The sequence below is a fragment of the Psittacula echo genome (genome assembly GCF_963264785.1).
Source record: "Psittacula echo genome assembly, chromosome: 1".
NCBI lineage: Eukaryota > Metazoa > Chordata > Aves > Psittaciformes > Psittacidae > Psittacula > Psittacula echo.
The window spans coordinates 11,914,590-11,929,164 of NC_137735.1; the positions used below are offsets into that span (position 1 = coordinate 11,914,590).

The 14,575-nt window shown below is 37.6% G+C and overlaps 1 protein-coding gene across 1 annotated transcript in view; it reads right to left on the reverse strand.

Moving 5' to 3' along the window:
- SORCS2 (sortilin related VPS10 domain containing receptor 2) overlaps positions 1-14,575 on the reverse strand; it is a gene marked incomplete at both ends in the record, with an annotated part of 556,540 nt that overhangs the window by 21,230 nt on the left and 520,735 nt on the right. The window contains 6 exons of the mRNA XM_080638949.1: positions 964-1,097; positions 4,873-5,059; positions 8,470-8,641; positions 10,034-10,162; positions 10,794-10,927; positions 12,323-12,443. Coding sequence (XP_080495075.1) covers positions 964-1,097; positions 4,873-5,059; positions 8,470-8,641; positions 10,034-10,162; positions 10,794-10,927; positions 12,323-12,443 — 877 coding nt within the window. The remainder of the gene's footprint in view (positions 1-963; positions 1,098-4,872; positions 5,060-8,469; positions 8,642-10,033; positions 10,163-10,793; positions 10,928-12,322; positions 12,444-14,575) is intronic.

Below are 14,575 nucleotides of genomic sequence, written 5' to 3' on the forward strand. Positions count from 1 at the left end.
AGGCAAACATTTCATTTAGAATAATCCATTCAGATCCCACTGCAATTTTGAGGTAGGTTCAACAATCTCTATAAGATCATCTGTAACAAGTCATTTGCCTCAAAAAATGTAGAGTATGTCAGAGTTAAAAGGATTAATTCTGCCGACATAGAGCACAAACGTGAAAGTGCACCAGTCCACCATAATCTCCAAGGAGGAGCTGAGATGTTCTGTTCCCTGACCACCATCCGTATGAATTACAAAAACCCTTCACATCGATCTGCAGTGGCTGTTCTAACAATAGAAAAGTCAATATTATGAACAGATATAGATCTGTTATTGAAAGAACTACCTTGAAAGAAATTAACCCAGCCAGCCCAGCCAGGCAAGAAATATTCCCAATAGAAATACCTGGATATTTATTGCTCTAAGATATGTTTATCTAGACTTCCTATCCCCAAATTAATATCACTAGATTGTTTGAGTGCTCTCACTGTTTTCATATTCTCTTAGATCTTCGTTATTTTTGATATGCCAGTTTATTTTAAACTCCCAGAAAATATTTATCTATACAGTGAATATACAGTACTCATATTATCAACATGAAAATGCATAAATCCAAGTCTCATCATTCACCAATGCTATATTCACACATGCACCCTCCTCCACAATATTTTTTCCACAGGTAATGAAACAGAATAAATTGTTCCCCTCCCAGAGAAAGTAGTTTAGAAATTCAAACTAATTCTAGAAGAGAAATCACCATTTCCAGTTAGGTAGCAATAAAGGGAAATAAGCATCTTAAATGTATGTGATTAACCAAGTGAAGTTAGATACTGCTTGCTACCAGACATAACTGGCTATTTGGAATGAAAGATGTTCTAAAAGAAGACATGCAACATGGCAGTACCTCTATTAAAAGTTGTCACTCAACCTTTATTAGAAACAGATTGAAAATCATCTCAGTCAAAACCATTCATGTACCTGTAGATTGCTTCCTATCCACCAGTAGAAGACTGTCAAATTAGGGTTCTTAGGCAGTATGATGGCTGTCAGGTTCACCTCTTGGTTTCTCCCAACGACTGGAACCACTTCTAAATTTAAAGCCTGCAGTGGAGCTGAACAAAGTTTCCAAAATATCACTGAACAAGAATCCATCAATTTATTAATGACTCTTTTCCCCAAAGCCTTTCAGCTGCACACCATAAGGTCCTGAAATTACTTTTCCTTCCCTCCTGCTTTTACATCTGTGTTGAAAGCTACAGGCATAATTGGAAGGACCTCATTTCAACACACCATTCCCACCCTCCTCCCCAACAAACCAACTCACAAAACAACCCCTAAAGCAATGAGACAGATCACCAAAGTGTACCTCTCTGATCCCCTGGTTTAGTCCCAGTTATAAAGTGGGAAAAAGCAATCTCAGCTTTTCTTTTTTTTCATTAAGTAATGATCAAATTAATAGAAATCTAATAAACCTGAAACTGCTATGGAAAAAGCAAGAAACTAAAAAGGAATGTTGCTGACTGCTCATTTTCATTACAAAATATCAGCTGTTAGGCTCACAGAACACAAAACCTCTCATTAATGCATACTTTAAAATAGATGTGTGCATCAGGGGAACATTTATTTGGAAATCAAAATAGATAATCTCTGTACTCCAAAATGTGCCTTACAGTAAGCTTATTTCTTTCTGAACTTTTGCCTATGAAGGCTGTAAACATTATTACTTGAATGAAAGAAATGTATCATTACAATCATTTTATCTGCTGCTTAAAGTTGTATTTTGTTTCATAGTACGATAACTTTATTGAAAGAAAATCTTTCCCTTGGCGGTTTTTCAGTATATCTTTTCAGAAGATCTGAGGGTAAAAACTTTGTAATAGCATACTGTGGTAACTAAAATTTCTTAACTTCAGCTGCAACATCTATCCAGGATATCAAACGGTTGTATGGTCCAACATGCATTTATTACACAGAATGAATACTAAGCCATCCATTTTTGTTCCGTTCTAAATACATTTTAACTCGCATGAAGTCTTTAATCCCAGTGCAGACTTAAAGGAAATTAACACTGGTAGGAAGTCTTGCTCTTGCTCGCTCTTTCATGAACTGAACCATTGCCCATTCACTTAAAATTTTTACTAATTCTTTTATTAAATTCATCTTAATAAACTGACTGAACATCCCTGAGAGCAAGTTGTCTGAGCTGTGCACACCCTCTTTTTCCACCTCACTTGAACAGCCTGTGTGCTGCTTCATCCAGATGTTAGGCTCTACTTTCATTCTGCTTTTTCTCCAATGACTCCTTAACCACCTATGTGAACTCAAGGCATGTTTGCTCCTTAAACAAATGATTTCTCCAATAACCTCTTTATGAAAGGGGAGTTAAGATGTCCCTCCTATTACTAGAGCTTCAAGGGTAAATTCAGAAATTGTAGGAATTTGTTCCTCCTAGAAATAGATTTTTCTTCTGATGAGGTAAATCAAAGAAGTCTGGAGGGATCTGCATCACTTTTAATTTTACCATAAATTTACATTTTCCCAGAGGAAACTGATCATTGTGAGTTATGGTTTTGCTCCTGAAGATTACCTTGTTTTCCAAAAGTTTTAGAGGGAAAGTTGTTTGGTACTTGAATGAGGAATGTTATTTCAAGTTTGCCATTCCTATATACTACAGGCTAAAAATAATTATTGTGAGTCCTTCTTCTTGTCTTAGTCACACAATTCCATAATGCGTTTGAACAAGCTTTGTAGCACCCTTACTTGTGTACAATTAGGAATGAAGTTGACTACCACAATTTCTGTTTAATGAAGCTACAATTTTAGCGTAATTTTCAAAGCTTCCTTATTATTCACACTATAGAGATTATGGTATCATGAAAAAGAAAGTGTATGCCTAAATCTACTTAATTTCTCTTTATTTTGGGTTACCTACTCACATTCGTATTATCAGACTTGCTCTCATTTCTTTTACAGTTCATTAACAAGTTGTAAATCATGTGACCTGGATGATGTCCTGCATTACAGGGCATTCCCATAGCAATAGAACTTGTCAGGAGTAAAAAATATTCTATGCCATTTGTCCCTGAAAAAATCCCCTCAGAATACTTCAGCTGGAGATAGAGTGAAAGCAGGACTCTATGGACATTTCTGCTTTCACTATATTTCACAGTGAAAAGTGTCCCTGAATAATCATTCAGAATGCAGAAATCGCAGTTTAATTTGTGCTAGCTAATTTCCTCAAATCTTGTAATTTACCTAAAAAATTAAAAAAGCAAATCACATCAAAAGCATTTATGCAAGCAGGCTGGGTGACATGCTTCCATGAGTCTCCTAGACCATGAGCTGCATCCACAGACAAGCTCAGGAATGGACCACATCTGCTTCAGTGCTCAGCTGCCTCTGCACTTCAGCGGCAATCCTCTTAACACACCAGTCACACAAAAATACCTCTTGCTTCTGCAATTTGCAACTCCACTGTATAAAACACAATCAACACCTTTTATTTTTACTGTTCATCCTGAGGTAGGCTACAGCAGAAGCACATTTTGAGAAAGCAGTGGTTCTGCTTTCCATCAGGGCTTACTCGTCATTCTCTGAATGGTGAGCTGCTCTCCTCAGAGTTTTTTTGCCATTCATTGCTTGTACAGATCTACTGTTGGTGTGCTTAATCTACTTCTAAGTACCTAGAAACTCCTAAAAAGTATTGGTCCAAAATAATTTATCTGGAGTTGTAAAATCATTTAAAATACAAACAGAAAAAGAAACAGATAATTATATTGAGGTGGAGAATTCAATTCTGACTGTTTCCATTTGATTTTAATAGAGATTGGCTATTAGCATTAATGGGCTGGGCTCCATCTGCTAATCAAAGCAGAACTGGAAACTCTGAACTTAAGGACTCTGATTAGCAAAATACATAAACATCAGCAGTCACTAGACAGGCTGACATAAAGCACATGGGTATGTGCACAGCCTTGTATGTGGCTTTAGCGATTTCCACTGCTTTGGGATTAGGATGGAAGACACGCCAATCACAACAGAGACAAACAAACACCTGGAGAATGCAAGATGAGTATATTTTCTTTTGATGTTACTTGTTTCCAAATTTTTGACCCATCTGAAAAGAGGCAAAGCAATAGTTGTCTTGTATCTCAAAGAAAGAGGAAAATTCAGTTCCAGTTATAACTTTCCTTCTTCATTTCAATTATGAGATGACTGAAGTACATTAAGCTTGCAATGGTGCATGGTATTCCCTGTGCCATGCTATTATTTTCTTTTAAATCTGTTTGATGAAATTTTTAAGGTCTTAATTAAGGAGAGAGAGAGAAGTCTATGTCAAGCAATACTGCTTGTCAACACAGTTATATCCAAGTACCACTTCAAAACTTTGTGAGAATTAACTACCTAAAATCTAGGGTTTAGTACTTTAATGAGTAGCGTGACTTTTAGAAACACTGAGATTTTCATTATTTTGTTTTTTAAACCATACAAGAACTCATACGCTTCTCAACATGTCTGTTCACTTGCTTCACACTAGAAGCTCCAAAAAAGACATAGCTTGAAGTGTTAAATTTTAGCCGCTAAGACAGCCAACAGGGTCTTGAGTCAGGAAAATGGATCAAACTGAAGATCTGAATTCAGGCATGCTTGTTATTTAAAAAATTAATACACCATCCTTCTCCCAAGTCCAAACAAAACTAACTCTGACCCCCTAATACATTAGGCTTGCAAGCTTCTGCAATACACAGTACTGCAAGACTGCATGAAGTTACTGAAAAAGAATATGCATTTCTCCTAATTGTGACTAGCGATCTTCTTTACTACTTCATAGTTGTCATGAGGTTTTTACACTGCAGCAAAAGTAAGAAAACCAAAGAGCTGATTTACAGTTGACTTGGACGAACACCACAGCCTCATCGTGCCCAGCCACATTCTCAGCCTTCACTGAGACACGGTAAATCCCAGGATTCTCATAGTGGTGACGGATGGGCTCTCCAGTCATCGTAAGGTTCACATATATCGCCTTAAAGCCGTCTCCAAGATCTACCTGGTATTTGGTATTCAATACATCACCCTAAGACAAAAATATATAAAAAATATTTTAAATGGCCAGAACCAAAATAGATGGGACACATGATTATAACTATTTCCTGAACCACATTAGCATTTCTAGCCCCACCCAGATATTTTTACTCAATCACAATAGTTGCAGGAAAACCACTACACCCATGGCAAAGATTTTAGTGCAACAGGTCATGTGTGCATTAATAGAAAAAAATATCAAATTCTGACAGTAAGGTGCTACCTTAAAATAAGAAAGACACTCCAAACCATTAACCAAGTTGTATGGCACAGAAACCATCATTCTTGTCTCAATGCAGCTGGACGTTAACTAACATAATGGTGCAGGGCAGCCCCAGGATCTGGAGTGATGATCATTTGATTGCAAACAGCTAAATATATTTATTTTAGTGAATAACCACTCATCCAGTGAACTTCTAGCCTATGCAATTATAAAATAAAATTAATTAGTTTAGACATTCTTCACAGCACCTTCTAAGCAGACCATTGGTTTCTCAACTACATGGCCTTCAAGATCCATACGGGGATCTTTGTGCAGAATTGTACTACACTGTATAGAGCTACCTGCATGTTTAGAATGCCATATTCATGCTTAATGAAGCAGATTATTGAGCTGGGTTTGGGAAAGAGTTTAAAAGTCCAGCCAACTAATTCCGTCATGTCAAACATCTCACAGAATGTATTTCATTGCACTCCTGCTAAGTGCTCCTTTAAATCACACTGTCTTCCTAAACTCAGGCCTAAAATACTACAAGACTGATACTACTGTCAGAGGACAAACATATGCCCATCACTCATGTCATGGTGTGGCTGCTCAGGAAAGAAGTCAGGCTTTTGCTATGTTGACTGGTGATGTGGATGGAGTCAAACGAAAATTCATTTCAACTGCTAGCAGCAACACTTTCTCAACACTCATGGCAGCACTGCCTTAGTAAGCTGCCCTGCATCCTCAGTAGTCTTTAGCAATATGTTCCTCCCTGCTTGCCACAGCACACAGCCATCACAATCATACAATTAAAACAGGCTACAGGTCCAGGCTTGGTAGAAAATACTTTGTATTGTGAAAACAGTGTTGGTTTAAAACCCTTCATTGCCTCTAGGAAAGGAATATATACATCCATATGCTAATCAGGTGACCTGAATGGCCATCAGAGCAGAGGGATGACACCCTTCAAAGTATTCAAAAATCACTTCCCCGTAAGCCGCTCTCTGAAACAGGTTTATATCAAAACGTAATCCCAAAAGTCAGCACTAATGTAAAATCAAAGGAGGCAACAAAGCCTAGAATTTACGTACCCTGGCATTACAAAGGGAAGGAAAACATACTGTTATTTCCTCTTTCTATTATTTTGCAGTTTGGTTAATTTTCTTCTATATTTTATCAGATGAAAGAGCACTGCTTGCAATGTAAAAGAATACCCATAATAAGGAACCTATAGGGTTATCAAATACCTAACACCATACTTCAACACACATAAAGGAACTTAAAAGCTTCTTCACTGTATTTTTTTCCAAATAACATCTTGCTTTTGACAACAGATGACTAGAATTTAGCAAAGAAGATAATGTTATTGAAGTTTAATGCAAAAGAGATGTCTTCTTGCCAGCAATGTGCCAGTAAGTGGAACCTGTTTAGGTGATACTAGTTTGCAAACACTTCTTGTTCACTCTTTCTTATGCTAACAAGTACACATGCATATTTTTTCCAGGTAAGACAGAAACCAGTGTTGAAAGCCAATGGAAGCAAGCTTCTTTTAGTGTTTTATTCTAACAGCTTCCCTAGTGTTGAGATGAGAGCGCTGCCTTCAAAATGCCAAAGCACTTTCTGTTTTCCTGACCAGAAAAGACAGCGAGCAGCTGACAGATAACAAAAAAGTCACAGAGGGATAACACAGCTAAATTTAAAAGGAACTGGGGCTTCCTCTTCCATGCAAAATAGATGATTGTAATGACATTGTTCATTTATACATTCAGCCAACAGAATTTCATAAAAAATAATTATAACTATACATTATTGTTATTTCTGAAGTCACTTGTAAACTGCTAAAACATACCAAAGCCTGTTTTCTTTACTTCCTGATGTCCTGCACCTAGTAACATGCATTCACATAAACAAGTAAATCAATTTTGTTCAGCAGAGAAAGTGGTATGTTTTGGTTTAGCCTAGTAGAGCTGTTTCTTAAACTCAGTAAATGCTAAGAATTCTCTTTAGACATTGTTGTATAGATTAAACCCTAAACGCTTCAGGACATTTGAGCATAAATATTATTCTTAGCCATAGGGGGCAGCAAACTGCTAGATTTCTTCTAAATCTGCCTTGCACTTCAAGTACCGAGCAAAGACTTCATCAGAAAACACAGCACGGGATTCCCTTCCATATCCCTCACTTCTGAAGGTTTTTGAATGGTTTTAAATGCTTTCAGTATTGCCACAGAGATTCCTGAAAGCTTCAGTAGGAAAAAAAGTCAAACTGCCAGTCAAAAACATTAGGAGTCCAAATTGCAACCAAATGCTCTATTCTTACAATAAACATTTTCAAACAAATCCTAAAAAGAGAAGGCAGCGTAACTTGCCACACAAACTGTTGGGGCACAGCAAGCATTGGGACAGAGAGCTTGTGAAGTGTTAGCAGCCCGGTGTTCTGCACATAACCTTCTTGATTCCATTACAGAAATTAATCCCAAGCGCCCGATTTATATTGCACAGGTTTGCCAAAACGTGTGAACTTTGTTCAAGTTCTTGCAAATCAGTGGGGTTAGCCAGGAAGTACAACACTGTGGTAACCTGAGCACAGCAGCTATAGCCTAATGCTAAAAAACAAGCGTTAGGAAATACACCCACAGCAAACAATTCGTCCAAAAGTTACTCACTGCTGTTGGTCAGGGCCTTAGGGCATTGTCTCTCTCAATAAACAGAAAAAAAATCCATATCTCTGGGAACACAACTAATATATAATAAACGTCCTTTTGTTGTGCTCTTTGCTGATTTCTGTAAAGCTTTGCCTCATTCCTTTCTGAAAAGCAGATTCTCAGAAACACTTAAATCAGAATATTAAATGTTGTCTGTGTTTCTGTTCTTCTCTGATAGCGCAGATGAAATTTTCAGTCTAAGGAGACTTTGGTAATTTAGTTCCTTTGATTTTGCAAGAAGCTGTTGCCTTTAAGGAATAATTACTGACTCCGATGCTGGGGAGACAAATCCCATTCTGTGGACAGAACGCAGGGGTTTACGGAGCTTACTGAACTGTCTGATTTACTTGAAAACAGAAGTTTCAATATTTAGAGAGTTATTCATCTTTGTCTCAAGCACAAATTAATGTTTATTCAGCAGCAAAGCAGGGAGGAAGGAAATGAACCCTAAAAGTAGTGATGAAACTTTCATAAAGCCAATGTTCATTCCTACCTGCTCTTGTCTGACAATGAAGGTGATGTCTTCCCCAGGCTTAATGGCCAGGCTTTCTTCCCTGATGCTGATCTGAAGTCCTTTGGGAGCAATTAATGGACACATATGCTGTGCTAAGTTCTGCTGCAGGTCTACGCCACCTTCACACATGTTAGAAATAACTTTCCTGTACCTGCAAAAACAGTACACAGTGGGCACAGTGAATCAGAAGTGAGGAGAATACTGTCAGAGGCACCGAATATGAGTGTGACGGCAGCTAATGAATATTCCTTGGGTTCACAAACAGACAAGATTACAGATATCTAAATGAATTCATGATGCAACTACTTTGATAAGGGATATTGCCTTTGCTGAGTGAAACCTGTTGAAGAAAGAGGGTGTGAAGCACAACAACAATTCCACTTGGATGCATTGGAAGAGTCTGCCTTTTCAAATTTGGAAACATGACTGATCAGCCCTTCACGAGCTAGATCGTCTGCTGTCCTCTCTGCCATACCCTTTCCTAATGTTCAGCACTCCTCAGTGCAATAGAGGTCTTGGTTCCACCCCCAAAGAATAGGAAGAAATTAGACTAAGTAGCTTCCGCATTAACCCAGAGCCAATTGTCTAACTGCTGCTCTCAAATCTATGCATTTCTTAAAATGCTTAAAGCATTTATTTAACATAGCAGTATAAAAGAGTGAAAAACCTAACACTTATAAAGAAATAATAACTGAACATCAGATGTGTACAGTAATTATTTACAGATCATTTTCACTCAGGTATGAGTTCTTAAACATCCATTAAAATTGGAGTCAGATTTCACTCTTTTGAATTCCTATTCTGTATACCACAGCTGTCAGCCACAACCCAAAAGGCATCATTTTCCTCAGTAAGGCAAATATACACAGAGACTGTGATTCTATTGCCAGATTTGACATTTCATCGTTTGGTTCTCATCTCCACAACCGACAGAGATGTTGTTATGATAAGCCAGAATAGATGCCAGCTGCAAGTTATTCTCAGCACGGACGTCAGACTACATTGTACTGTATATTCTATGCTGTATTGTTTACAGTTACTGAAGCTTTCCTTTGATTCTGAGTGGCCCATATGGTCAGGAAAAGAATCTATTCTCCACAGAAGTCCTTACCCCTATAGAAGTGAAGTGGGAAGTTCTGTGAGATGATACTGGCTCCTTAGAGTAATTAACTGAATTCAAACTGAAAATTGGTTTGAACCCAAGCAAAGGGCTAAAAGAAAAGGCTCTGAATGGACATTCCAAACAACGGCTACAACACACCACAAAATATTATAGGAAAAAATAATAAGACGACAGCTCTCCCTCTTCACAAATGGATTTGTTTTTGAACTGCTGTGAACATGTAAAGTAGTATTTCTCTTTCATTAGTTTGCAGGCAGCTTCTGCACATGTTCTAAATCAGAGTCAGAATTTCTGCATTTCCCAGTTTTTCCAGTTTGCCTTATTTACGTTTCGTTCAAACTGCTTTTGTCGCCCTTGGTCGGAATGTTCTCCTCCTCTCTGGAAGGCTCTGCAAGTCAGTAAAACACAAAATCAGCTTACCCAGTGCTGCTGGTGTATGCCTGCCCCAGCACACAGTCTTCAGGAGGTGCTTCGGGGTTAAACCAAAAGTCAGCAAAACATTTGCTGGACTCTGACTTCAGAGGTGCGGAGCGCTCAAACCCATAATCACTGAAAAACATCAACACCAAGAGTGTTACTTCAACGCCACTTCATTCATTCATTCATTCATTCATTTGGTGTGGATGAGACTACTTTTTTAAGAGTAAAACCATTTTTTTAGTATTATTCCAGCAGCTGAACATGCAAGCTGGTAAAGCCAGTTCTGTTCTAAGTCTAATGTCAACAGGACTTGCATACACTTGGAGAAAAACTGGTTGCAATTACTTTGTCAGTTCTGCAAAATTAACTCTTTTGGTAGCCTAGATTTTTAAAAGGTTTTCTTTGCCACTCAGACCAACATATTTATTCTGGGTTGGGGTTTGGGTTTTTTTTTTTTTCTTTATTTGCAAATAGAAAGGGTTTGCTTGCCTTACAAATCAATCTAATAGTAATTTTTCAAGTCTTGATCAATAGAGAAAAAACATCAGGATTTGTTCAGTCAGGTAAAACAAATACTTAAAACACAGCAGTGTTTTTAAACAAAGGCAAATGCAAAAGCATCATGTTATTCAAAGAACGGACTGCATTTTTGTTTATACATGGGTATGTGGGGAGAGAGGCAAAAGGAAGAAAATAAATCCATCTCAAACTCTAAGTAACTATCATAACAATAAATCAAAAGGTCCACAGACAGACTCACCATAGGAAATCAGAGTTCACACATTCACAAACTTTGGATGTGAGAGCTGATGTGAAACTTCTCCCTTTAATGCACCATGATGTAATCTTCCTCTTTCGAAAGCTCCTCTGCTGGCCCATGATGCAACGATCACCCTGAACATCAAAGCACCGGACTTATTGCACACTGTAACCTACATCACACAGACGTGACCTTATATTGTTCTGAGAAAGTCTGGTCTTGCTACCAAGACTATAAACTTGTATAAACTCTCTCATATTCAAATCTACAGGTATAGAAAGCTCTCTTATCCATGGCTGTACAGTAATGGGCCACTACACAGTTGTAAAATAGACTATATTTCAGGGCACAAATCCAAAGATGTTCCTGAAAATTCAAGTTCAGTTTAACCCCATGTTTCATGTGTGCACAACCTAGGCACAACTCTACAACTGGCCATTTAAAAATACAGCATGGACGCAGATTGCTGAAGGTCTAGCTAAATCACTGTGTCTCGTGTCAGCAGTCAACAAGCATTAACCATGCGGACACAGGTAGAATGAAGACTATCTGAACACACACCACTGGTAACCAGGCAGCTGCAAGTACTCTGTCAAAGTCATTTTAGTAGTTTCTAATTTCTGAAGGACAGTTCAATGCCAATACCCCAAAATACTGTTACTCTTTAGGCTCAGATCTGCATAACATTCCTTGTAAATACACAGCATTCCCAAACAAGTAGTGTAAAATTAGGCATTAGAACTAGCAAATAAAAGCTGGAGCAGTACAGTCATAAGCCAAAAAAACCCAACCCTGCAGAGAGAGAGAGAACAAATGTACTGGAAGGAGTAAAACATAATCAGAATTATGATTAATATATTATGAATTATATGACATATTTCATTTAATGAAAAAAAAAAAAGAAAAAGCAACAACAACAACAAAAACCCAAACAAAAAAAAGGCCAAAAACCAAACCAAACCAAAAACCAAACGCCATTTAGACAATACATCATGTAGAGAATGTGGCTTCCCAAAATTGCATTTGGCCAGAACACCAGGATTAGCACAGCCTTAATGCATTACTGCAGAAATGGTATTGCTCAAAACAACTGGACTCCATTACCTGACTGGTCCACTGATAACTTAAATTACTTCTGGAATGGACTTTACTCATGGCAATTTATGTATGAGTACAGTATGTAGTCCGAAAGTTGGCAGAACACACAAATGCATGTTGAAATTGCTTCAATCGATATTACACACTTTAGTTTACGGTATATGCTTCTCAACCCAGCAGGACCACCTATTATTATGGCAAACCACCAGATACACTTCTGTCTTTCCCAGGACACAGATCACACAACTGAAGGGAACATAAAATCCTCTCCCACTTTAAACTCTTGTAAAATCAGCAAATACCAACATATGGAGATCAAAGCTGGGGATGTAGCATCCAAATGCTATTTGAAAACATTTTCCTAGCACACAGTTCTACATGAATATAAAAGCTATGGAAAAGCTTGGCAGTTAACATAAGGCTGTGAATACCTGTAGATTTGTGAGCTCCCAAGACTCATAATCATCATCAGTGCATTCCCTGGGGAAGGATGGTCTGAAGTCCACCTTTACCAGTTCCCAGTCTGAACGGTAGCTTATATGTCCAAAGACTCTGAACAGAAAGATTAAAAGTAAAATCTTACTGCAAATAAATACCATACATCTGAGATTCAAATTTTCAGTTCTATCTTTCCCTTTCTACAGTCATGGTTCCCTACTTAAAAGTCTCTCGCATTTTTTCTCCCACTTTCATTCCTCTTCATATACAAAGTCTTAGTTAGCAAACACTAATTGTCCACAAAACTTCACAATAAAAGAAAACATAGCTCATAGATTTGTTTTTTTTCCCCCAGGAAATTATCCAGTAATTTAGTTGGAAAAATACTACCATTTCTAATTTGGAAACCAACATTTTTGTCTATTATATTGTAATATGAAATATACAGAATGCTCAGATTTTGACAGGGATATCAGATCAGGAAGCAGAATGAAGGATCACTGGATTCAGTTTTCAGCTCTGTCACTCATTCTGTGTGACTGTAGCGCAACTTCTTCAGTTATTTGGGCTTTTTTTTGTTTGTGGAGGCTTTGTTTTGTATTTAGTTTCTACAGATTTCAGATGGCAATCTGCTATTGTTTAAACTCACAGCAGTATCATGAAATTGCATTTGTTTCTAAGGAATACACTGCATTTACACATTGTTCTGAGGAACTCTTGAGTCTCCATTTCAGCTAGTCCCATGTATTACAAAGAACAGTCACAAATTGTAAATGTCTTTGAGGAAAGGAGGGGAAAAAAGAAAGGAAATCTCATTGCTTTAAAAACCAAACTGCACTTTCAAAGCAGCCAAAATTTTCAAAGTCAGAATATTTATTTCCAAAACAAAACAGTTAAGTATGACATCCAGCAACAAATTAGAAAGGATAAAGACTCTATTTGGGCAAAAGTCAAATGTATTTGTGGTTTGTATCAAGCTTATGTGATGTGATTTACTTGCCAAAGAATTTAAGCTTGATTCTGAAGCCAACAATTTCTGTGCAGTTCATACTGCACGGAGTTCATGTTTCAAGATTTAGTAGCATTCTCTAAACTAATTCATTCCTTTTGTTTTGCCCTCAGTTTTGTCCAAATCCAGAAACAGCAGGAATGGTACAGTTTTGCTAAAAGCATTCTGCTGTGCACAGTCTTTTCTCTTGTCCTGAATACCAGGTTCAAAGTGGAACTAGGGTACATCAGAAGTTAGGAAATCATGGATTCTCTGCAGCACAGAGGCAACGTCATCATACTAAGCATCCTTTCTGGTAGATGGATGTAGAGCTCTGAAGTCTACCAAACAGGCTGAAAAATAGTTGTAGAGACTAAAGTTGTACAGTAATCTCCCCATTTTCTTTCTCCTGTCTTTGCTTCTCAGTTATAGCACGGAGATGCAAATATCTACAGGTTATCGCCCACACTGCTCACATTATAGTGACTGAACAATCTATGCTCACATTATAGTGGCTGAACAATCTATGCTCACAGGAAACTTCAACATCAGAAGCACACTTAACTAAACAGAAACCTGTATTTAGTTTGCATGTCTTCCTCTTTTCTTGTAAGGCTCTGAGATTAAAGGACTTGAAGCATCTACTTTCCTTCTAAATGTACCTATGCCTTAGAAGTAGAAACAATACACAAAAATTAAACAATGTGGCTATATGTGCACATAGGTGTGTGGTCCCACTTCTCTCACTGAGACCTACAGGTTTGGTTCCCTTTTTCTGGTTCAGCTGGATCCTGAGAGCTGCTGTCACCATATAATCTTAAATCACCTGTAGTTACGTATTCAATAAAGTGACTACTTAGGTGGTCTCATGCTTTTTCCACAATGCCTGCTTCAATATGACTGGTTTTGCTGTCAGGCAAGAAGCGTCTTTTGTATGCTAAATACCTGAATTTTTTTCTTTTACAATATTTTTTCTTCCATACAAGGCATTAAAATAAGGCAGACTTCATTATGTGCTTATACAGCTATCCACCTTAAAAATCATTCTTTAGACACCACAAATCTTCACAAACTGGTTACATTTCTTTTATTAATCCATTTATCAACAAATACATTCAAGTGCAAGGAGCCAAGTCCTGTCAAATCTTCACTCCTGGCTCAAAAAGGTATTTTTTTATGAATAAATGACGTTTTCTTCATTTGTGTTAGTTATTTCAGGCAGATTAGTCAGAAAAGGATAGGAAAGGAGATGGATGCT